This window comes from Scatophagus argus, chromosome 4, assembly GCF_020382885.2.
Source record: "Scatophagus argus isolate fScaArg1 chromosome 4, fScaArg1.pri, whole genome shotgun sequence".
NCBI classification, from domain to species: Eukaryota; Metazoa; Chordata; class Actinopteri; family Scatophagidae; genus Scatophagus; species Scatophagus argus.
In genome coordinates this window covers 11,675,578-11,699,557 of record NC_058496.1, presented here as the reverse complement: position 1 = coordinate 11,699,557, position 23,980 = coordinate 11,675,578, and the positions used below count along the sequence as shown (strand labels likewise).

The window sequence follows — 23,980 nt, the reverse complement described above, 5'->3', positions numbered from 1 at the left end:
CAACTTTTCAAACTGGAGCACAAAAACAGATGAGTGCATGCATTTCTTGATGAAATAATTGCTAAGAAAAAGATACACTTAAAAGCAATTCATAGTAAATGACAGCCTCAGCTACGTAAAGCAAGTTCATACAGAGGTGCATTATCCAAGCAACAGTTATTAAGTAGTAGTAAGATAAGTCATGAATAATTCTTAACCCTGTCAAATGTAGCTAAAACACTCAGCAGTAACGCATTCACACTGCTCCAGAGACACGTATGACAAAAAGGGAAGGAAAAAGCAACTCAGACATGTTTTCCACTCCATTTCATACAACTAACTTGCGCTAGAACAACCACGGCCATTCATCTTATGCAGAAGGCTGCACAGGAAAAATAATCCTTGACAACAGAGTAAAAAAGCAAAGAAAAGCTGCATGGCTGACGAGAGCAGACACATTTCTATGGGCAAGAACACGGTCATTTATTTTCTGTGGAGTGAAGCAAGGGTAGAGGCAAACATAACGGCACAGAAAAGTCTGAGGGCCTGCACAGTTTGCAAGTAAACTAGAGGGGAATACGAGAGCAATCAAAACTTTTAAACAGCGTATCTATCTTTTGAAACAATCTGTTGTGTCAATCAGTTACGTACTTTGTAAACACTGAATGCTTTTAGGATGTTATTTGTATAGAGTATGAGTATTTGTATGCGTGTGTGTGCACCTGCAGGGTTGCTGCTTGGTTCTGGCTCTCTCATTTGAATTAGATTTCCCTGCAGATTAATTATCGTCATCATGTGATGTTGCCTGACCCTCCTCCTACAACCTTTTGAAAGCAGGTCAGTGAACTGAACGCGAACACAAACTCTCTCAGTGACTGAATTCCCTCTATAATTTATCATACACAAACATCACATTTGGGTAGGCTTTGCACGCTTCCTCATGCTGTCACAAAACCTGCAAACCCTAAAGCAAAAAAACCCAAATCAAAACAAAACCAAAAAAAAAAACAACTTTGGGTCCTGCGAGAAGCAGGATATCGTAATGACAACTCTTGGTCTCAAGCCAATCACTGGAAAGAATACTTGTCATGCTAATTAGTTCTTTGTCATTATAGCGCAATCAAACTAGTCAAGAGTGGCTGTTGGAGAGCGGCTTAATGGAAAAGCTGTCTTCTAACCTGCATAATTACATCCAGCACAAGGACCTGTTAGAGGAGTGTGTATGACTGTTTAGGACGGTATCCTCTATTCCCTTGTGTGTTTGTGTCTGTGTCTATGTAATCCTGGTACAAATAACCCAAAGTGTGTGTGTGTGCAAGATTGTGTGAGTGTGTTGGGAGCAAAATATCAAGGTCTTTGTAAGCATTTCTTAATCTATGATCCTCTTAAATATCTGATGTAATGGGGGAAAAACAATGATTCACATCTGCATAAATCCCAATAAATAACCTATTAGTCTCTGAATTAATGAAGAAAATGGCAGTTAGGCTCAGTGTTTAACATCTCAGCAACAATGTGTCCAATTAAAGGGGACATCATACTGAATAACCTACTACACATTGCCTAAGAAATAAACCAATAAAAGGATGAGATGGAAAAAAAACATATGCAAGTATATGACAGTGTGCATTGATGAGCACTTCTAAGAATGTTTAGAATAATACAAGATACAAAATACAAGGGATGAAAAGACAGTTCAGTTGAGAGGAACAGCAGAATGTTAACAGGATGTTACGGGTAGACAAGAGCTTAAAGACAGAATGTTTAAAGCAGCCAATAACAGAGCACTTGGCTCAGAAACACGGCTCCGATACAAACAAATCTAATGGGTGGAAGCTACTAATATCAACAACAAGCATGATCCATTGTAATCCAGAGGAAGATCAGAAGAGGAAAGAGAACATGGCAGGAGGAGGTGAGGATGTTTGATTGCTAGGCAAGGGAGAAAGGTGAAAAGTCATGTAAAGAAACTGGTGACAAGGAAACACAAACAGACCAAGAGAAAGAAGTCCTGGTTCACACGAAGAGATGCTAGCAGGAACTGACACGATGACGCAGGCCGCAACCTAAAGAAAGTGTCTGATGAAAGAGAGGGGACGTGGAACCCAGAGGACAGGCAATCACATTGTTTGTCTCGTTCGGGACTGAGAGGGGGGGAAAAGAGAGAAGTGGGCAACATGAGAGGACGCAGAGAATGATGACAAGGGACTTGAAAGCTCTCATCTCTCATACAATCCCTGGACTGCTGCCGACCTTTTCCAAAGCAAACAGAGACAAGTCCCAATGTCATGACTGTAAAAACACGAGTTGTTTAATACCGGTCTGCGCCAGGGATTTTAAACATCTCCCATTCACAACACTCACACAAGCAGTGCGCGCACACACACACACACACACACACTCTCTCTCTCTCTCTAAATGACAGGCCCACACAAACCCAAAGGCAAGCACATTCACATTAAAAACCAGCTACATATCACTTCTGTTGCATTAGGAAATCTGGGATTAACCAGCGGACACACATTCACTGATTATCAATTCACTGAATTAACACCAGCAGGCCTACTACCAGCGCTCATCATTTTCTCACCACACTAGGCTACACTCTTCAGTGGAAAAGCACATTTGTAGCAGCAGCGGACCTTAAAGGAAGTCAAGTCAGGTAGGGAAGTGCTAACTGGAGTTAATGATGAAACAACTTTCCAGCCTTTATCTCACATCCTGTGGCGCCTTGTTCTGACTGCAAACACACAAACACAGCACTTGGGTGTGTGAACACATAAGCTTAGGGATGATGTAATGAGCTCTGAGGCTTTATGATGAACTGAAGTGTAAACTAAGAACTGCATTGAGTAAGGGGATGTTAATGTCATTCAGAGGATCGGACCGCAGGCAGATGTTAATTTCATCAGATAATTTACGTCAATGACAGTCATCGCCACTTAGTCGCTCCTAGAAAATGCTGACTACACTTAAAAGCTTTTAAATTTGACTCAAATGATCATCTTGTTCAAGACAAATGATTCTCAACCCATGACACAATGGCTTCATATCTACGTAAGACAATTATAATCAGAGTGCTGCTTGAAAAAGCAAAATGTCATTTTTTTATATTTTGATGTATCAACTGAGCGGCTGTGCAGCTGGAAAGAATCTGTTCCAGTGGCGTTGAAGGACGAGTTGCTACTATGATTGTCACTCAAATGATTTTAAACATGTTTGATATTTACAACTTCAACGTACAAGCAAACATCACATAAGTGAATGGAAAGAAAGAAGAAAAAAAAATTCTCCTTTCACCAAGTCATCCAGTAATTCACCTGTATCTGTCTGACTTCCACACATGTTGTGGAATTAGCAAAACAAACAGTTCTTGATGAAAGTCCACCTCTGTTTTGATAAAAGAACATGCAAGAATTTGTTTCTTGATGTATTTAAGTGGGTGTGAGGTGAGACTAAAATAGCATAATAACTATAATAGTATAATATCTAACCTATATAGAGAAAAGTATTGGGGCTACTGATGATTACACCTACATTCTAAATAAAGAGACAACTATGCAGGTATGTAACAGCTTCCACTCTTCTGGGAAGGTTTTTCACAAAGTAGCTGTGAGAATTTCTGCCCATTCATGCAGTAGAGCATTTGTGAGGCCAGATGCTAAAAGGCCTGGCCCACAATCTCCGTTCCAGTTCACCCCAAAGGTGTTGGATGGGGTTTAGGTCAGGGCTCTGTGTGGGCCGGTCAAGTTCTTTCACACCAAACTCATCCAACCATGTCTTTATGGAGCTTTGCTTTGTGCAGTGGGACACAGACATGCTGGAATAGAAAAGGGCCTTCACCAAACTGTTGCTACAAAATTTGAAGCATAGCATTGTCCAAAATGTCTTGGTATGCTGAAACATTAATATTTCCTTTCCCTGGGAAATCAAGGGGCCTTGTCAAGCTCCTGCAATACGGCCTCATGTCTGGATACTTTTGTCTATATAGTGTATGTATAGTAGCATTCCTGTCACTCAGTGGATTTTCTTTATATTTACTCAGTTGCTGTGTATTTGATTTCTGTGTAGTTGGTCTGATGTTATTTCTCAAAACATTTAGATTAACTGTAGACAACATCCAAAGCACCAATCAAATGTGGTCAGTCATGTTTCTAAGAGCTAGAACCCGGGCTGTCTAGGTTTTCTATTTATGTCTTGTAAATGGACTTGTCTCTCTCAAGCACAAATCAATTAATCAATTGTGTAATTGAATGACAGTGTGACCCATAATACCTGCTGCTGTCATGCATGGATGCCATGGAAACCATGGTGTCTACACAGTCATTTCTCCAGTGTCACTCGACATAGAACAGATACTGGGTCAGGTGCGTTCAGTTTCTCTTCACAGGGCATGAGGTTGCTCTGATCAGTTCATTCTTTTAGAGATCTCATGTAAGGTTAATGTGGATGTAAGGTCTGATGCAAGGTTAATGTGTTGAAATTATACGTTCACAAATACATCTGCAACAGCTCTACTGCATACTGAATATATCTCTTGTTGGAATTTTTCTTCTAGGTTGAAAAGCAGGTATGTGCATATTTCATTTAATTTGTTTTGGTGTACAGGCTCTTATAAAAACATGAGACCTATAAAAATCCTGCAGAGCTAAAATTTCTGTCGGACTAAAAATTCTATAAAAAGTCATTAAAACAGGAACTCTTCATCCAGAAATGACAATTCAGCCATCATCTAAATTGGGTGAAGCTTCTTAGTCACTAACAGCATTTCTGGAACTTCTCTGCCGAAGATGGGTACTCGCTACTACATTTAGTCTAGCAGCATAAGTGGTTTTGGCTTTTAAAAAGATGTAAATGATGACCTTCAAATTAATTTGGGATCTTGGGCATTCTGGAGACTTGGACCGGATGAGCTGCATGGAGCCATATTACATTTTCTATTTATTTATTTTTAAAGCTTTCAAACTAGGAGAATGTTGTGACACTATTTTGATGTAAAACTCAAGAAATGTTTTGTAGACAAAACGAAACAAACAATAATAATAAAAAAAAAACACCTAAAAAAACCCTGCAAAAACAGCTGGCCACCCAGAAAGCATTAAAAGCATTCTCTGTAAGTCACTTCCCTTTCCAGCAAAAGTATGTTTCCAAGATAAATTATCTTGGCAAGAGGTCCTGTCCTGACACTTACCTTAATATAGGAACCAGAGAGACAAAAAATGATATTGTGTGTTGCATAACGGATGTTAGATATCCCATCTGAATACAAATATACATTTTAAAGTTTTGGATTGTCCGGATAAGGAGACAGAAGATAAATCTGGGAGGGGGGGATCCATGAGGACAAGATAAAGGCAACAGAAATATAAAGGAAGACGTAGAGGTGCGATCAACAAAGAGAAGAAAGTGGAGTGAAAATGACCAAGCAATGAACTGAAAACAAAAGCAATCAGCATGAAGATAAGGACAACCAGCCAGATGGTGCACAATCCAAATATTCCTGTTAAGGCAAAAGGAAAGTGAAGAGGTCAGTGAAGGCTTGAGGAAGGAGAGAAATGAAGTGATGATAAAAGGCAAGAACAGAGGGACAGTGACATGCCCCCCTGCTGTGGCTGACTGATAAAGAAGCACTGGTCCTCATGCCTCAGAGAATGAGGAAGACAAATGAGGGGAAGGATGAAAAGAAGAGTGAGACAAATCAGAGGTTTGGTAGTTGCCCAGTGAGCAGATGATGGGGACAGAGATATATATGTGTGTATGTATGTATATATATGTGTGTGTGTGTGTGTGTGTGTGGTGTAAATGTGACAATGATGATGATCGCCCACCACAGTTACCTCATGCAAAATGCCCATTAAAACAATTACAAGGAATCATAAAAAAGCCTCAAGTTAATACTGACATCTCTATATGATCTACATAAGAAAACAAGACCTGCATAGTTACTCCCGATGCCTTCATTCCTCGTGAACTCAGTTATTTCAAAAGAAAGGAGGAGGCAGTTCTTCTATCGACATTTTTTTTTTACTTTCTATTTTCTATTCTATCTATTTTCTGGATATGATATATATATTGCAAGATGTGGTTCTACATAAACATGAATGAACGACATAAATGAACGACTGTGGATGATGTTCTACAGTAAAAGATGACTTATAAAGTAAAATTTGATGTTGGTCTTGCTACTGAACTATATCTTTCTGAATTTTTCTGAGGATATAACTTTAATTACAAAATTCTGTAGATTTAGCATTCTCAACAAGATCATTATTAACAAGCAACAAATCTGTTAGTAGCAGTTCTGTTGGTGAACTATCAATGATTGGTTTGGCAGAAGCAAAGGACGTAGCAACCGTAACGATAGAGTGGGCTACAGCAGCTAGGAGTGTGGTAGAGCCTAATCAGGGTAGTTGTGCAAACTGCTGTCATGAGGAGGGACAGTTTTACAAATCCATGCTAGTAATAAGCAATGTAGCCTTGAACTCAATTTACTTGCAGGCTAAGTGTGTTCAATCGTCTGCAAATTAAACCTATTGGCGCCAAATGGCCTGAGAAGAATCCAGCATGAGCACAGGCTCTGAAATGATCACACTGATCTCGATGTCCCCTCTACAGTTCAAAACTGTGCTGGTTTGACTTACAACAGAGCCTTATTCAATATTTTTACTGTGGTTACACCTGTTTTTTGGTTGGAAGTGGCTTGTCCAAAGAGAAGGCTTAGTGTACTTTCAGGAGTTGGGTTTATCTGAGCAGCAGACCTCCACTGTTGTCCTATTGTTTCCTCATGACCATGAATATGAGCAGTGTAATTCATCTTGAGCCAATCCCACACACACCATCGCCCACAAGAGATATTGATATCTACACCACCATGTTTACTCCTGGTTTGAGTAATATTTGCTAAAAACTACAATGTAGACCTTTTTGAAAACCATTCAGCCATTTTAAAACTGCATACACTCATGCTCATACACTCACACACCAGTTTTATATCTTATGTATAGTTCATTTTGCTCTATTCTGACTGTGTGATCACCAGTGTTATAAAGGAATATTGTATGCAAAGGATTGCTCAAAAGCATGTATGCCAGCATTTGGGAGAGTGTGGCTAATGGACATTATGCATGAGAACAACAGCCTGTGTATTTGTGTAGGCGTTGGCAGAACTGAACTGGCCTGGTGGGAACAGGCTAATATCAGCTTTCTACTGTTGTCCCTACATACAATGCCCCAACTGCAGAACATCTGCATATTTTTACAAACACATTTATATAAATTTGTTATTTCTTTATGTATTTGTATGTATTGTATAAGAATGTACACACAAGGTTGCGTGAGTGCGTGCTTATCCTCATATCTCTTAAATTTTAAATGTGAAAGGTCACACAAACATCTCCAGCCTGATATTTCATCCTAATGTTGCTCTTAAAGCATAATTTCATTTTCAGGATGATCATAAAAAAACTCTGATCCCTCATTATTCACGTTCAGTTGGAGAACAAATCAAATCCAACAGTGTCTTGCTGATCACGGACTCTCCAAACTCCCTCTGGAGGTCCTCAAAATATCTCTAATCTGGAACCTAGCCGCCATGTGGAGGGAATTCATTTCAGGCACTCCGTAATCTCATTCTTTTGGTCACATCCAAAGCTCATGCCGATAAAAAGTCAATGTAAAGTCAAACTCAGTGCAAAGCGTATTTGTGCAATTTGAAAATAGTCAGTTTCGGGAGAAAAAGTTGCGCACATCGCCAGGTTTCACAGAGCATTGTGTGGGGAGGACTGAGTGAAGCAGAGGGACGGAGTCTCTGCTCAACTACTGAGACCCCGGAAGGTCTGGGAACAGATCTGCTGGCAGAGCTATGGCTTTTGGGGAATAAACTGTTCTGATCTAGAGCTGTTTACAAGCGGGAGGAGAGCTCAGAGTTGACTTTTTTTTAAACTTACGGAATTAAAAAGTTAATTTATCTTCCCTTTCATTGTCTGTAGCAGACAACTATAGTATAATATTCTGTAATTAGTCTCTCTTTGTACTACTGACTGGAGGGGCAGCGTTCCTTGGAGAGTGTTTAAGTGTTGCTGGACCGCCATGCCCAGCCTGCTATTTGTACAACCCAGACTTAGGTAAAAAAAAAAAAAAAAAAAAGCGTATGTGTGAAACTAACTATTATACAATTTCAGTGCAGTCTCCAAGATGACATGATGACAACTGATGACAATTCAGAGTCACAGAAGACTTGATACAACTGTTTTCACAGGCCAAGTAGTGCTACCTCTAAACTACCCGTAAACTGATCCTACTCTGCGAAATTGACAGATTTCCACTTATAATTACTCTTAATTACAATAAGCATCACTATGACTGCATTACATGGCTTCCAAATAGGCCCAATTATAACTCAGATTAACATGACTGAGTCCATGATTATTTAAATGACCATAATTTCAACTAATTTGACGACACGGACGTGTTTTTGGAGATTAAATTTTGTGTATGTGAATGAGTCTCAGTGGGTTATTAAGATTGAAAGGAATATGCGTTTTCCTATTTAAATAAGACAAGTAGAGAGGGAGAGCAAGATGAGAGAGGAACAGGTTTAAATGTACACTGGGTGGTGGTAGGGAGTAGTTCCGGGGACCTTACCCCAACACTATGAACACACTTAAGAGCCACGCAGAACAGGAGGCAACAACTGCAGGACTGCCAATGCTCCTGCATACACTACCAGCTGCTGGGCCTTAAGCAGTAAATTAATACCAGGATAAAAAAAAAAAACTGTGTTTTAATTCCCTCTCTGGTTGAATGTTTCCAATTTGCTGCCTAACTATCTTTCTCCTGAATCACTCACCTCACCTTTGAAAAAAGAAGGCCAAAAGAAACACCCCTTAAAAGACAGTAGGACATACATCAGCAACAACACCAATAATTCTGTGATTGGTTACAAGGAAACATAGAACAAGTAAACGCACAGATGGAGGCAACAGATCAAAGCTTCAAACAAGTAAGACTAAGCTCAATAACGACCCGAGTCTATCAAAACACCCTTTCACATCTTCCAATCCCCTGCTCTCAACCCACATAGTAGTAACGATACACAGCACAAGAGCAGATATTTAACAATGCTTCAAAAACACTTTGACAGTGTGGATTATTTGAATGCATGAACAATATGTTCAAATATATTCACATTAGCGTGGACATGACCAAATAGAAACCAACCCACTGTGAGACAGAACAGTCAACTGAGAGATAAGGTCATGTTCATTTGTCAGCATTATTTTATTCAGGAATGAAGATTAAGCAGCCATACAGAAAATGGACAGCACCATTAAATGGTCATCAAGAAAGACGCAAGTGGAATTTAAAAAGTACAAGACAGGAGAGGTCAGAGCAACTGTGACAGGGAAACAAGGGCGAGAACAGAAAGAGAGAGATTATGATTAACTGTCATGCCCAAACACAGACCTCTCTCCTTTCATGAGTTTTCATTAGTTTATGATCTCTTGACTTAGAGGGAGGATTAGAACTTGATTGCAGTCATTTTCCTCATCAAATGAGGCGGAATAAATTGTAATACCCTAATTAGTATTGTAGTAGAGGGCGTAAATGTAAGGGCCCTTCAGCAGTCTGTCATAAGAGTGTGTATTACCAAATGCTTAAATGCATGCATGCAGACAAATACACACAAAATACTTATAAAAACATGAAAGAAATTTACTGTATGTCTTGTTTCATTTTCATCAATCACTTGTGCACATGTTGTTTGTTTGGGGCAGGATTGATACAGTTTTATTTCTTATCTGTCATTTCCTATCATCATCAAATTCTAGTGCCTAACCGCATGTTATGCAGCACATTAAAGTTTCTAATGTGTTCATTTATGTTCTTTGGTGTCAAGAGCTCCCAAAGAAATAACCGATTCTAAGTAGTATTAGTACTGCAAATAGACTGCATGTTATCAATACTGACTAACAGGCAGAGACAGTACAAAAGAGAAACATCATGTAAAGCAAGGATTTAGGGTTGATTACTGTGGGACTGTTGTCATACACTTTTTAAAGGACTTAACAAACTTACCAAGCGCACAGAGAGAAAAACCCAAATAAACTACCCCAAATGAGCAAGGTGCGAATGCACCCTTCAACAAGTTTTTTTATTTCTTACATGCAAACCCTCACAGCACTCTAGTGGATTGAGAGATTGGCTGTGACTTGGAGGACTCTTGCAACAGGGGGTTTGAGTGATAAGCCGGGTCCAAACAGTGATACGCAACATCCTGTCTGAAATCTGCTGGGCCATCTGGCAGGCACTGACAGACCAATTTATGCATTTGTAAAAAGGGGTTCAGGAGTGGAAGGATGCAGTCATCAGCTTTTGCAAAACTTCTTAAAATGCCATAGTTAAAAAAAGAAAAGGTTGTTTTTTTTACTACAAAGAAACTCTTCTTTGTTAAATGTTGTTAAACAAATGCAACAAAAACTTTAAATTGAAGATCAGTAATGATTTGAGTGAGTGTAATGCCGTTTATGAAACACTGGATGAACCATCTTGTTGCTAAATTAATTCATTTTAATTTCTAATCTGGGATTTTTAAGTTTTGCAAACATTAAATATTCACAAAATAAGACAAATTTAATGAGTGACATCTTAATTTTTTCTGAGTATTTTTTTTTTTTTTAGATTTATTTTAATACTGTTAATACCGCCATTGGGGGGTGTGCAGTTGTAGAGCTTTGCATGAATAACTTTCTAATTCTTGAATCAACATCATGAAATGTATGATTTTATTTGGAATACTTAGTTATGCAATGCAATTTATTTTATTAATTAGTTTTAAAATAATGATGTGCTATGACATGTAGCGCATATGAAGTTCATTCAAATCAAGCCCAGTCAAAAGGGTGCCTCAATGTTTCATTTAATTAACTTTTAGCACCTCTTGAAAATACAGAATTTTAAACATCCTTTTAAATGTATTATCAGTCAATTGTTCACAATGACCACAAAATGTAGAACCAATACTGTTCTTTCTCTTCAAAAAAAAAAAAGCTACACACTGAATTTCCATGAGGGCTTGTTACCTTCTGGAAAAGCATGCTGAGCACTTAGTGGGAGATGCTGATTTGTTTTGGCTATTGAAGCAATGAGTGCTATCTGTTCCCCTTCTTAGAGTTGCCTGCAGTTACAAGCCAAAAAGCCGAGAAAAGTTAAAAAGTGTCAACAAAGTCAAAGAAGAAGACTTTGTTTATCTTTCATGCATTATGAGGAAAGAAATGCACTCAATGTCTTTGTGAGTTTTACAGAAAATAGTTCAAACAATGCATTACATAAACATAACTTTCATTCCAAGAAAACTCCACACGGTACCTTTAAAGTGTTGGCTGTTTGTGATGTTGATGTTTGTGATGTTTTCACTACAGTAACATCAGCAGGGTTTGTTCTTTCTGATTTGAATCTATACTTGAAAATAGATTTTTTTATTCATTTAAACTGTGACAAATGGTAGACATTTGATAGTGTTTAAAACGAAACTTACTGATATTACTATTCAATTGGTGCTTTCAGACCAATTCCCTTCCCTTGACAATGCCACCAAGATATCATCTTTGTTACATGATAAGGTCATTTCCTAGAGAGACTATTGCTGCATTTGTTAGTCTTATATAAATGAGATAGCTTAGTAAAACACCACTTAATGATACAAACAGAAATTCCATCCACCACTCACAAGACTTTGGTACAACATTTCTACAGTTACAGTTTCACAAGTTCACGAGTCAGTCCTGGAAACATCTGAACAACTAGTGCATAAATAAGCACAATTTCTGAGGACCACTTGAGGTCAGCGATAAATTGCACTGGGGATTCCACAGCATTGGTGAATAAAACAAACATTTCATAAGACTATCACTGCTTTGATTTTAGTGAAACATATTGTGAAGCGTGCATCATACTGTGCTCAGACAGGGCTGCGTAAAATACATCCCCGGTGCCTCTCACCACTACAAAACAACTAATAAAACAGGAGTAGTTTTTCAGCTCTCTAAGCAACCAATCAAAATCAAAGAGACTGGTGCAGAATGAATAGGCTTCACGTTGTTAATTAAGATGCATTGTGATCAATTTAACAACTGAATTATCAGACCAAAGACAAATTATTTTTATTACCTGAATCAGCGTAATCAACTCCCAATAAATCCAAAGAGCCAGGTGAAAAAATGAAACATACTTTGGCCGCATCATCATCTGATCTGCACAGCTGCCACATTAACATGAAGACAGGCAGCTAACATTCCCTGAGGTAGATGCTTTAGATTTTAACACCAGACTGCTCTTTACAACATCAAGTTGAAGTCTTGTTAAGATGCCAATGAGTTGAGCTGAGTTAAATGATCTTAATGATCTCAGTGTACTTGGAACAAGCAGAGACCCTGTATTCACGTGCTCATCAGATGGTCCCATTTTCTGAGATATGAAATTGTTCTTCAAACTTTGGTGTGTTCAAGAACTTTTAAGTTCTGAAATGCAAAGAACATGGACAATGTAAAAAGATGTGCTCTAGTGTTTCTGTTTTTCTTGGGGTTATTATTTTTTCTTTTTTTTTTTGCTGTGAGCACTGACAGTTTATGAGATGTTTCAAAATAAAATCAAAATATCTACTGTTAAAAAGTTCTTTATGATCATGAAGAAAAAAAAAAAAACCTCATGGTTGCGAAAATGTAACACATAGGATTGGACAATACCTCCTTCTACCTTTCTCCCAGTGACATTAAGCTGAAGACTGCTTGCTTTTCATACTTGTAAATTTACAGTAAACCAATCTGTATTTCTTGACATGCCATCTGACATTCTTGACATCTCAATTCAAATAAATAAAACATGAAAAATATGGGTCAACAAGTTCTTGCAAGCACTTTATTTTGCATAATATTGCCATCCCTTTACAGGGGAATTAAATCTAACTCTACTGATAAAGCTGCCAGGCCAGCCTTTATAATTGAGATAAAAGCCTCCAGGTCCGCTCATGACATAAACAACATATATGAGTAAGCCTACTAACATGCTTGACACATTGTGGTTAAGTTTTGGTTAATTCAGGAACATTCAACTCCCCCTGCACTCTCTTGGACGAATGGCTGTCGAGCTGAGAAGCGACACAGATGGAAACTAATTTTGATAGCTCTGTACGCCTTAGGCAGCACAAAGGCAAATCTTTACATCTCACACTGCAAAATAACACTGTCACAGAGGTCTGTTATTCAAGAAAACCAAATTATACTGACACTGATGGTCTCCTTGAGACTAGGAGCAATAATAAAGCAAGAATGGCAAGTCTTCATTCCTAATGCTTTGTGTGGCCCAGAGTGAATTGATAACACGCTGAAACTCATTTCCTATAAATATATACCTCTAGGGGACCTCTGAAGTCAGTTTGATTGTTCATTAAAATGAAATAATGAAAATGTGCTGAATGACAAAAACAATTTCATGATTAATCGGTAGTTCATCAAAGCATCAAAAAGCATTTTCGGTTCACTCTGAGCAATGAGAGCCCCTGGGTATTAATGTAGAACTATCATTTAGTATCATTTTCGTAGAAACGTACATTCAACTGATTTGTTGTTTAAGGCAAATAAATCATAGCTTATTGCTAATCTACACAAAATAATGTAAATGAAGGGACAATTTCATTACTAACTAATAAGTGTGGAAGAAAATTCCCTGAGCAATAACAGCCACGGGACAACAAAGTAATAGTAGAATTCTTTATCTTCCTCTTCTCAAATTTTAAAGCATACACATTTAATGGGATGCCCTTTCAAAGACCCATTCAATCTGCAAATGTTTTACTGGAGGAATTTTATTGGAATTTTACTTAAATCCTATTTGGGAAAGGCAGGCAAATATTGCCCATGCTTCACTCTCCATGCTGGAATTGGGTACTGCTTAAATTACAGCAATTCTGATTCTTCTCAAAACTTTGTTGATATTTTTTATATTTAAGACGAAAAAGTACAATATGTTGAAAACACTATATATCCACTATATTTTCTAAAGATTTAAGCTGTCAGAACAGGTAATTCATCATCAAGTATTTTAAGTTAAGTTTAAGTTAAGTTTCTAAATATGAATATAGCATTTATATACCAAAATAACAATAAATACTGTATTCTTGTACCATAACACGGTGAATTCTTCCTCTGGGAGACCAACTTCCTTTTTTTGTGTGTTATTTAGACAGAAAAAAAGGTCTACAATATCAACATGTGTCAACACATAAATAGCATGCAGTGCATTCACAAAGAAGATTAAACAATCTTAGTCTCCAAATACACTCATTCCTGTATCTCTGTTTTTCTAAGTTATAGGCTGAGCTGCAGCCAACTTCTGCTACTTTCAGAATTACCATATGTTCAGTATAAATATGTGATTTTTGTAAAATTCAAAACTGACAAGATCACTTTTAAATCTGCAAACAACTGTTTTAACTGTGAGCCTAATGTTTATTATACTATCACATGTACCCACTATTACCAATACCAATCGCAGAAAAATGCAATTCAGAAAACCAACTCATTAGCCTAATTGTCTGGAACAAAAAAGCTCAGTCACACATGCTGAGCAAATGCTATAAATGACTAAACCAAGCATTCTAAATTGAAACTGGTTCAACAAAAAACAGTACACCAAATGGGACTTAAAATGAAAATATGCAGCTGTGACGCCGCAATACAGCTGTGATACAATAAATCATAAGAAGCAATGTGTCTGATAAAGTTTAATGCCAAGACTTGGTCCTACAGTGTGACTGTAGCTTCTTGGACAAAGAGCCACGTATTTAGTGTTTTGTCAAAGGTCAGTGGAAAAGAAAACAGAAAGGGGTTACAATTACAAATTTACAGGTGTGAACTATGGAGAAACTGGTGGTGGCCTCCAAATATTCATTTTATCTGTAAAACTACTCACCCAAATAAAATCATATTTTTTAAAGCAGATTTGAGGCAACTGGAACTTCAAGGCCTATGAACTATACCACAAAATGCTGTGTATGGCGCTGGGTTGGGCATGGGAAGTGTCAAAGGTATAAGGGTGGACCCTGTCACCAAATGATGACTTTAGATTGAATGGATAATTCTGCAATTATTTATATCAACATCAACATAGTGATTCCTTAACAAATGCTGTTGATGTGCTATTGACAAAGGCCCTTGCTGGCTATAAATAGTCAAAGGGGCAGACTATTGCATGAACGGAGTTCTGGATAATTTGCAGGGTTTTTAGGTATGCACCAGTAGCACTTTGAGCCCTCACCAACATGTCTTTCTAGGCACAAAAAAACATAACAGTTAAGTCTGAGGCAGTAAATTATTTAAATATCGTGTTGTCAACAGTTCACACTTTTCTTTTAAAAGACTAGACAGGAAAAAGTTTCTGAAATGAAATTAAAATAAATCACAGCAAGGTCTGATTACCTCAGCAAAGCAGAACACTATTTGGACGACTGCCTGCTGTAATTTTTCTGTGGTTTCCTCGTCCCAATTTTTGACATTGTGATAGGACTGTACGAGAAGTTTTGAAGGCCAATCTCTCAATACTACTGCTAAGAAAAGAAAAGGCAACCTAAAACTATTTGCGTGGCTGCAGAAAATACCACCAAAGGTGTGAAGAACATTTCTGTTTATTTATTATTGCTTGAGTCAAATCTCCCCATTCAATCAGATGAGACCTGCCTTCTAGCTTACACGAAAGTAAACCATAATGTAGTACAATAGCTTGAATTTGGCCCATATCAGGCCTCTATGACTATTCAACGATCACGTTGAGCAACCCGCCCCCTCATTATACCCCATTTTTCTCACACAATTGCATGTAATGGGACACCTTTATCTTCTGTTTTTTATGTGGGAGACTAATCAGTCATTGGCAACTACTCACACAAATGCTGCACAATAACCTGTATATGTGTTGCGCATGCACATTAGTGCGTGGAGAGAGAGAGAGAGAAGGTTCGAGTGGGTGTGTGCCACAACAGCACAACAGACAGAGCCCGCGTCATTAGTAACCAGTGGAGAAGTCTTTGATGTCGCCTATCCTTCTTCTTGTTTGATGGTGCTGGCCTTGTAGATGAAGCACAAGAATCAAATGATGCATTATGTACCGAGGCCCAAACACAGCATCAGTTAGCCTAGTCTAGCTGCCTGGAACACTCAGATCAAAGTGAGGGACCCTTACAAATCCCAGACAAGACAGAGTGGAACAGTCAACAGCTTCCAAAACACAAAACAAACTCTCCCTTCATGCGCAGAGAAACATGACAAGTCAAATTTAGGAACAAATCAGACGATGGCAGCAGTGATGAGGCAGGGGCTATAAACCTCACAGCTCAAACTCAAGATAACCTCTGAGGAGAACGACAGATCAAGAAGAACACTGAGCTATTCATAACATCCTAAAATAAATCAAAGTCAAATAATTAAACAATCATTTACACATTTTATGTTTTCCTTCATTTTTGTTTTATCATACTCCGTTGCAGGTTTGATTTGCATGAATGTGCAGTGACAGACGAGATAAACACACCTCGTACCTTGTCCTGTTAGTCACATCTGACAATATCAGTCTCTTCCACCGCACAGGTGTACAATGAATGTGTTTGTGTGAAAGAATGATTTCATTTAGATTGTTATAATCAATGACGCATGAGCATCAGCATAGGCTGAATTTGCCTAATATTAACATTTTCGCTTTCTTGCAAAATAAATGCTGTCTTTATGAGCCTGTATCAGTATGAACAGTCTCCTGCCTGAGCAGCTGATTACACAAACTCAACATATAATAAGAAAGACATTCAAACAAAAACCACATTTAACTAAAACACTTGGTTTAATTTCTTAACTTTCAGGTAACTATACAATGAGCGTAATCAACATCATGGAATCATGGTAAAAAGAAAATTTATACAGTCAGGACTTTTAAGGACACAGTCAACAGGGGTGCTTACACAAATGTGCACTCACACACACACCTGAATGTTTGACAAGTGCTAGAGAGACACACCGACACCACATAAATTTCAGGCTTTCAAACTTAGCAGTTAGGTGCCACTTCCTGCACCTGCGATAACAGCTGAATCACCTTGTCACTTCTGGGTTTGGAACCAAAAGGATGCTTTACCCTCTGCATAATATTTTACAAGACCTTTGATAACATCTTTTGTTCGATTCAGAGGTTTCACTTGGATTGCAAATGAACAGGGAGACATTTCATATTGGACAGTGAAGTAGTTATACAATCAAACAGCTTTTAGTATGTGTAAAGACATAGTCTTGCAAACATTTTTAGTTTCCATTTTCGGAATAATCGACACCTGCACTATCCAAAACACACCGCATTTTCCGGACTATAAGCCACTATTTTTTTCCCATGCCTTAACAACAATGGGGCTAATCTGTAGATTTTTACGGGCTAACGGCCTCCAGGGGGGTGATCTAAGCAGAAAGCGCAATGGCGAGACAGACAGATGAAAGAGGTGATGCGAAGAGGAAGACGCTAGTTTTAAGCGTAACTTTTAACAGTCATTTTGCATGTCATGCACACACGCTCATCATGGAAAACACTGGAAGAAATGCATATGACGCAGCTTTTAAGTTAAAAGCGAACTGGCTGTCCAAGAAGGAAATAGAGCTGCTGCACCTAAGCTTGGCGTAAATGAATCAATGGTGAGACGTTGGAGACGGCAGCGTGAAGGTATGAGGCAATGCAAAAAGACGACAAAAGCTTTCAGAGGTAATAAAAGGACACCTCGGCTTATAGTCAAGTGCGGCCTGTATATGTACAAATATTTTTATTTATTTATTTATTTATTTTTTTTAAAAGGAGGTAGGATTTAGTCTTTGGAGCTAATGGTAGCTCAGCAGCTTAAAGAGGCTGAGACATTTTTTGTGTTGTACGCAAATAATATCAATACTTACAAGCATTATGAGGAGAGATGGTGTCAGACATGATCAAGTCAACACATGGGAAATTAAAAACAGCACTATTTAAAGCTTAACAAGATATTCAAAGCTGATGAACACTAACACTAACCTGTGACTACACATATATACACCGGAGCTGTAACACAGGGACCATAGATGTCCTGATGACTGTCAAAGCTCCACCAGACTCCCTGTCTTTCCAGCAGAGATACAGTGAGTCTGACACTAGCTCCTTATGGCTGTTAGCTCTGGCTAACTCTAGTTCTTGTTTACTGTCCATGCTAGACTGAGCAGTGGCCGGTGTCTCCCCGTGTCCCCATGACTCACACGTGACGTGTAGTGCATATAAATTAAGAAAAGAGCTGCCAACTGTTTCAATTAGTGATTGTCAGTCATCATTAGCTTGAATATTGTCATACATGACTCACTGGTAATTTGTCCCCATTACCAGAATGTCAATCTGTCATCAATAAATACAGCCAATGTCAGTTTTGACTGTTCAGCAAATTATTTTTTAATTAAATAATGTCTAGTGTGATGCTTATTTACGTATTGTCTTAAATGAGAGCTAAATTAACTAATAAAGATATCTTATCAATTCCTGTCATCTCTCCTTCAGCACCTTAACAAGGCCCAAAAATATCATCACAAATTTTAAATAAAATACTTTACCTACTTATGGACTAATACATTAACGTCGTTTAATGCATCAGCCACTGAAATCCTAGTACCACGCCTATATTATTTCTTTAGTATTTTTAATATCAGCATGAAAATAATTTAGGATAAATCTTTATCATAAGACTGCTCACTGACACATGCAACACTTTTTAACCAGTAAAAATAACAATTACAAATTGTTCATTAAGTTTGAAGCACCAAAGGGGCAAAGTCCTACTGCGAGGACTGAAATTGTTTTTAGCACAGCCACTGATGTGTAACAAACATTTGTCTCACCATATGTAAAATTTACCAAAATGAACACAGACAATCTTTGGATACTAGAAATTTACATTTCAGATGATGTTCATATCAATCAGTGAGCCAACAAGGATATTCAATATCATCCTGTAATCTGGATTGTACACAAACCTTTTTCTATTTCACTAAATGTTTCATCAAACCTGCAGTACTTGCACACGCAATGTTGTTGCTTCAACTTGTGAGGAGGTGTGCAGTATCCTTGGCTCCTCAGGAACGCAACCATAAGTCACTTTGGCTGGAGATACAAAGATCAAAAGTACTAGTTTCCAACAATGTGGCAATTTATCTCTGAAACTTGCCATTTCCACCTTTAATTATGAGCATTTTAAGAGCCTGAACCCGCAAATTTCGGCTTGCGGCTATATTTTTCTTTTTGCCTTTGCAGCACAAAAGATCTTGAAAACTATTAGTTTCTAACCAAGTCAGCAAAAAGAGTATCGCTTTTTCTAGGGTCCAATTTAATTCAAAGTACATACATATGCAATGAGACGTATTTGCACCTTTGAAAGTTGGAAATCACTGCCTTTCAAGATTGTGAACCTGCACCTTTAATATCCAAATTGGAGTCATTTCATAGAAAAGTTGTGAGCTGTAGTACAGTCACTGTCATCTTTAAAGCAAATTACCTGGGCCAGTGTCTCATGAGAGAAGCCAGACGAGGTAATAACCACCAGTGGAGAAAGGGTCCCAGGGGTCAAACTGGACACATAAGTCAGGGGAAAAAGACACTAAAATAAAAGAGCTACTACATGAATTTTAAACTACTGAAAACTACTGTGTGTTATATGAGGACCAATGATCATGGGAATATCTTTTCCATGTATTCGCTCTATGCATCATTCGTGCCATTTTGTCTTGCTGAATTAGATTTTGCTGCTTCTTTGCAGACACCTGCAATCTTGCATAATCATACAAATATTACCTGCAGGCAGAGACTGTGATGAGACTGCCTGATGAGAGGAGGCAACACAAATAGAAAGAGAGGAGGTAAGATAAGGACAAATCAGGGGAACATACCAGAATATACCAGAAAGTAGAAGGAAGGTGGAAAGTATGGGTGTGGCATTGAAAAATTGTCTTTTAAGGAAGTGAAGCGTCCATATTTGTTTGTTGCCAAGCCAGATATATCAGGGCTTTCAGAGGAATCAGTTTTCCCAGTCTTAATTAAGACCTGGACGTCGTTACTTAAAAGTCATAAACTGAGAATTACCGGTCAGATCAGGCCAGCCCCGCTCAGCTTGAAGTTTGTGCTCTGTTTTTCAAAGTAAATTTCACATTCACAGCAATACAGACAGGAAGTAAGTACTCCACAGTGCAATGCATTATTCACATGCACTGTATATAAAAGGGGAAAAACTCAAACATAGAGTAGTCGCAGCTCAGTCAGGGAATCGTGACTATCCACACACCTTCTTTGCTTCTAAGACCAGTGATGTGCATGAAGGTGAATCCAGCAATATCTATTTGATACTGCTTCACCATTCCCCACTCACTCAAACTTCTTCATTCCCAGAGAGGTGACATTTTACATCTCAAGTGCCAGTTTTCCTACCTGCTGCCTGATTGGCAATGCAGCAGACTCTGACACATAACCATGCAGATGGTGGACATACATGGCAGCTTCTGATGAAAGTCTGCTCAAGAAAAGCTGCTTGCCACTCAGTGCAAGGACACTTATCAGTTAAGCAATGTGGATGTGACTGCTTGGAATTCCAGCACAAAATTTCAGCTGGTTTTGATTGATTCATCACTGATGTGCAGGGTCCATTGTCTGAATATATTCAAGGTGACGGGACAGTTTGAGGTCTGTATTTACTATGACAAAGTGCTCATAGCCTTTCATTGGCTCTTTCAGACTAACACAAACGTACCATACACATAAATACTTTTACAAAGACATGCACACACCCACCAAAAAGAGAAGGCGTAAGGGAGCCAAAGTGGAGTCAGGAAATTTTCGAAAATTCCAAGAGTTTCCTTCCTCATTAACTTTCTCCTCAAACTGAAAACGGTTTCTCATGGGCACACCCGTCACAGGCACACGTGCATTCATGCACGTCACCAAAGCACACACACACACACACGCCCACACACGCATTAAGAAGCAGAAAGAGGTGCGACTTTAAGTCTCCTCTTTTCTATTCCCTAGAGCAAAAAGTCAAGGTCTGGGCTGAGGTGATAAGTGCACTGGGATACCGCCCAGCAAATACACACATACTCAACACACAGAGGAAAAGTCACACAAAGTCACACTAGAAAGTAAATACAGCTGTATATCTCCATTCAAATACCAACGAAATTAAATTTGTGTGTAAATGTAATGTTGCTCAGGCACTCATTGAGGGAAGATAGCTCACGGACCGACACCAGCATCATAATTAAACAGTACTTTTAAAATGTAAAGCAGTGTTTCATTTCTGAGCTTCCACAGCATGACAGAGTAGCAGAGGAATGCATCTTCATACCGAATGCATGCTCAGGCATACATGCATCACTGTACTGTTTAATTGGTATACATCCCCCACCTGGGGACTATTTATAGGTACTCAACATCCACGCTTACCTTAAGTGACTTGAAGCATGCCACAATGACACGTGTGTATACAGAGGCTGCAGTTAAAAGTGATTATGTGAAGTGCAGCATGAAAAGCTGTAGGAGCTACTGAAGCTGAAAGGTGGCTCTAAATTGGTGCGTGACTAACAAGTGTATGAAGTGACCACCTTTCTCTGTGCTTACTGGAGGAATACATCGTTTTTTTTTTTCTAAATCATGTCATTTATTTTCATTGAGTGTTTTTATCTTGTAACATGAGTGCCCATGTAACAAAATAGATACGACAAGGGGAAATAACTGCTGTTGTGATCACAGGAGTGACAGAAAGACACTTCAGTTAAATGAACAGAAAGCACCACATTATTGAAGCCATTTGTGTAAAATCTAAAATGCGGGTAGAACAAGAGGAAGAATTTAGCAATTTCAGCATCAGATCTTTACTGTGGGTATATTTGACTGACCAGTTTCTTCCTCTTGTCCTGCTCAGTTGGTGGCTCTTCATCATCACTCAGCTTGGGCTCCTCAAAGTGGCTCATCAGCATGCAGCTGTGAACACAATAATACTGTACTCAATATTAATAACCACACATAAACCTGCACAGCAGGAGACAATTTCAACACAGACGCACAAAAAAGGCTGAACCCTCTGGCACTGTAGTGCACAGCTCTGTTTGGTATTCATATTGGTTCATCTGCACGCAGAGAGAATTACGAGCAAAACCTTTGTGCTCAGTCCAAAGTCTGTGTATGGTCTTTTATTTCCTTTGTCCTTGTTACTTAATTCTTATTGTGAGTCAAGATAAGCTAGTGGGGCCTTGAATGTCATGTTTTGTGACTTTGTCCAGCAGCATTTGATAGCTTGTGATCACATATTTTAACTAAATTTTACCCAAACTCTGACTAGTGACATTCAAATTCACATTTTTTTATAAAATGCAATTTAGTAACTACATGCCTTTAAGGCAACTACAACTAATATTTTTAGAACCATGTACCAAATAACAACAAGAAAATGAGCTGGAGAACGGTCACGTCAGTGTGAAGCTCCGCTCAGCTGTACAGTTTCCGCTTGCAACTACATGTACTGTTTTGGATTTCTCTCTCTCTCACTAATCTTATATCCGGGTTTTTGGACATTGCTACAGCAGCCAACTGCAAAGTGGAAAAACACCAAATGGCAAACAGACACAGTTAGAGACTAGCTAGTTCTAATATTGGAGTAGAATGAACTTAAATTTTAACTACAAAATTTCTCATTCCTACTTATCTTCCCTTTAGTGTTAGCTATCAGTTCCTTGATATTGGTCCTGTACAATGAATTTACTACTACTATTATTTTACTTTATGGCAGTCAAGTGACAAGTGATTGATCTTCTACAATAACACAAAAGTACCACTCTGAGTTGGCGTGCCAGCTGGCATATTTTTTGACTTTCATTTTTTATTCCACACCATGCAAGATCAATTCCAAAGCACTTAGGAAGAAAAAGGTAAAGTCTGTTTATTTGAAACTTCACTTAATTCATAAATACAGGAAGATTACAATACCCAGTGCTGTCTGTCTCAGTTGATTGCATCTGCAAACAGCTGAAACGTGAATCCAAGTTACCTGTTAGCAAGGCTGATAAAAAACTAGCAAATTAACATTTACACTAACCTCTATACCAATCTTTTCAGTTCAGACACGTCTTGGGAGAGTGCATTTTTGACAGCAGAGGAAAAGTGTCTGCATGTAGGTTAATATCAGCTAAGAAAAAGTGAGCATCACACTGCTAAGACAGAGGGCCAGAAGGGAGAGTGTTGGAGCACATTCAAGGCCGTCGGGGGCTGTGGACAGTGTCTCCTTCCACAGTGAGCAAAAGTTTTCTGGCCAATTTCACAGGTCATCATTTTTCAAGAGAAATGGGTCCTGTCCCACACTTCCACTCTGCCTCCTTCATCACACTGTCATGATCAGTGAGTAACGGATTGCTTTTGTATCATTATTTATAAAACTTTTTTGAGAGGTTTGTGTTTGATAAATTCAAGCTTCAGCAGCACATCTTCAAATAAAATGACGTGCAAGTAGTTTCATGTAGTAACACGTATTTTGACTCTTAGTCATCATACACAAGCTTATGTTCAATTACAAATGGAGAAAACAATGACTGGAATCATTTATAAGTATTAATGCCTTATTTGTTTTCAATTAGAAAAAAATATATGCAGACTTACTCTTTGAAGGTGCCTGTTTCTGGATCTTCTGTCATTACGTCATGCAGCGCCTCGACACAGATGTTGATGATGCCACAAAACTTGTCCTGGATCACACTGATAACACAGAGAGCACATGCTCATTACTCAGTATATCACCAGCTGTGTGTCTGTGTGTGCCTGTACATGGAGAGAGATAAGTATTTGTCCAAAAATGGTCATCGAGAGCAACAACAACACAGTGCAACGGTCCAGGTTAAATCTTGGCAACGCTGTGAGTGATAAATTGTCT

At 38.5% G+C, this 23,980-nt stretch overlaps 1 protein-coding gene across 1 annotated transcript in view; it reads right to left on the bottom strand.

Annotated features, from left to right (window-relative positions):
- Positions 1–23,980, bottom strand: part of ipo11 (importin 11) — a 106,226-nt gene that overhangs the window by 2,593 nt on the left and 79,653 nt on the right. The window contains exons 28-29 of the mRNA XM_046387719.1: positions 23,710–23,805; positions 21,957–22,041 (exon numbers count right to left, since the gene is read on the bottom strand). Coding sequence (XP_046243675.1) covers positions 21,957–22,041; positions 23,710–23,805 — 181 coding nt within the window. The remainder of the gene's footprint in view (positions 1–21,956; positions 22,042–23,709; positions 23,806–23,980) is intronic.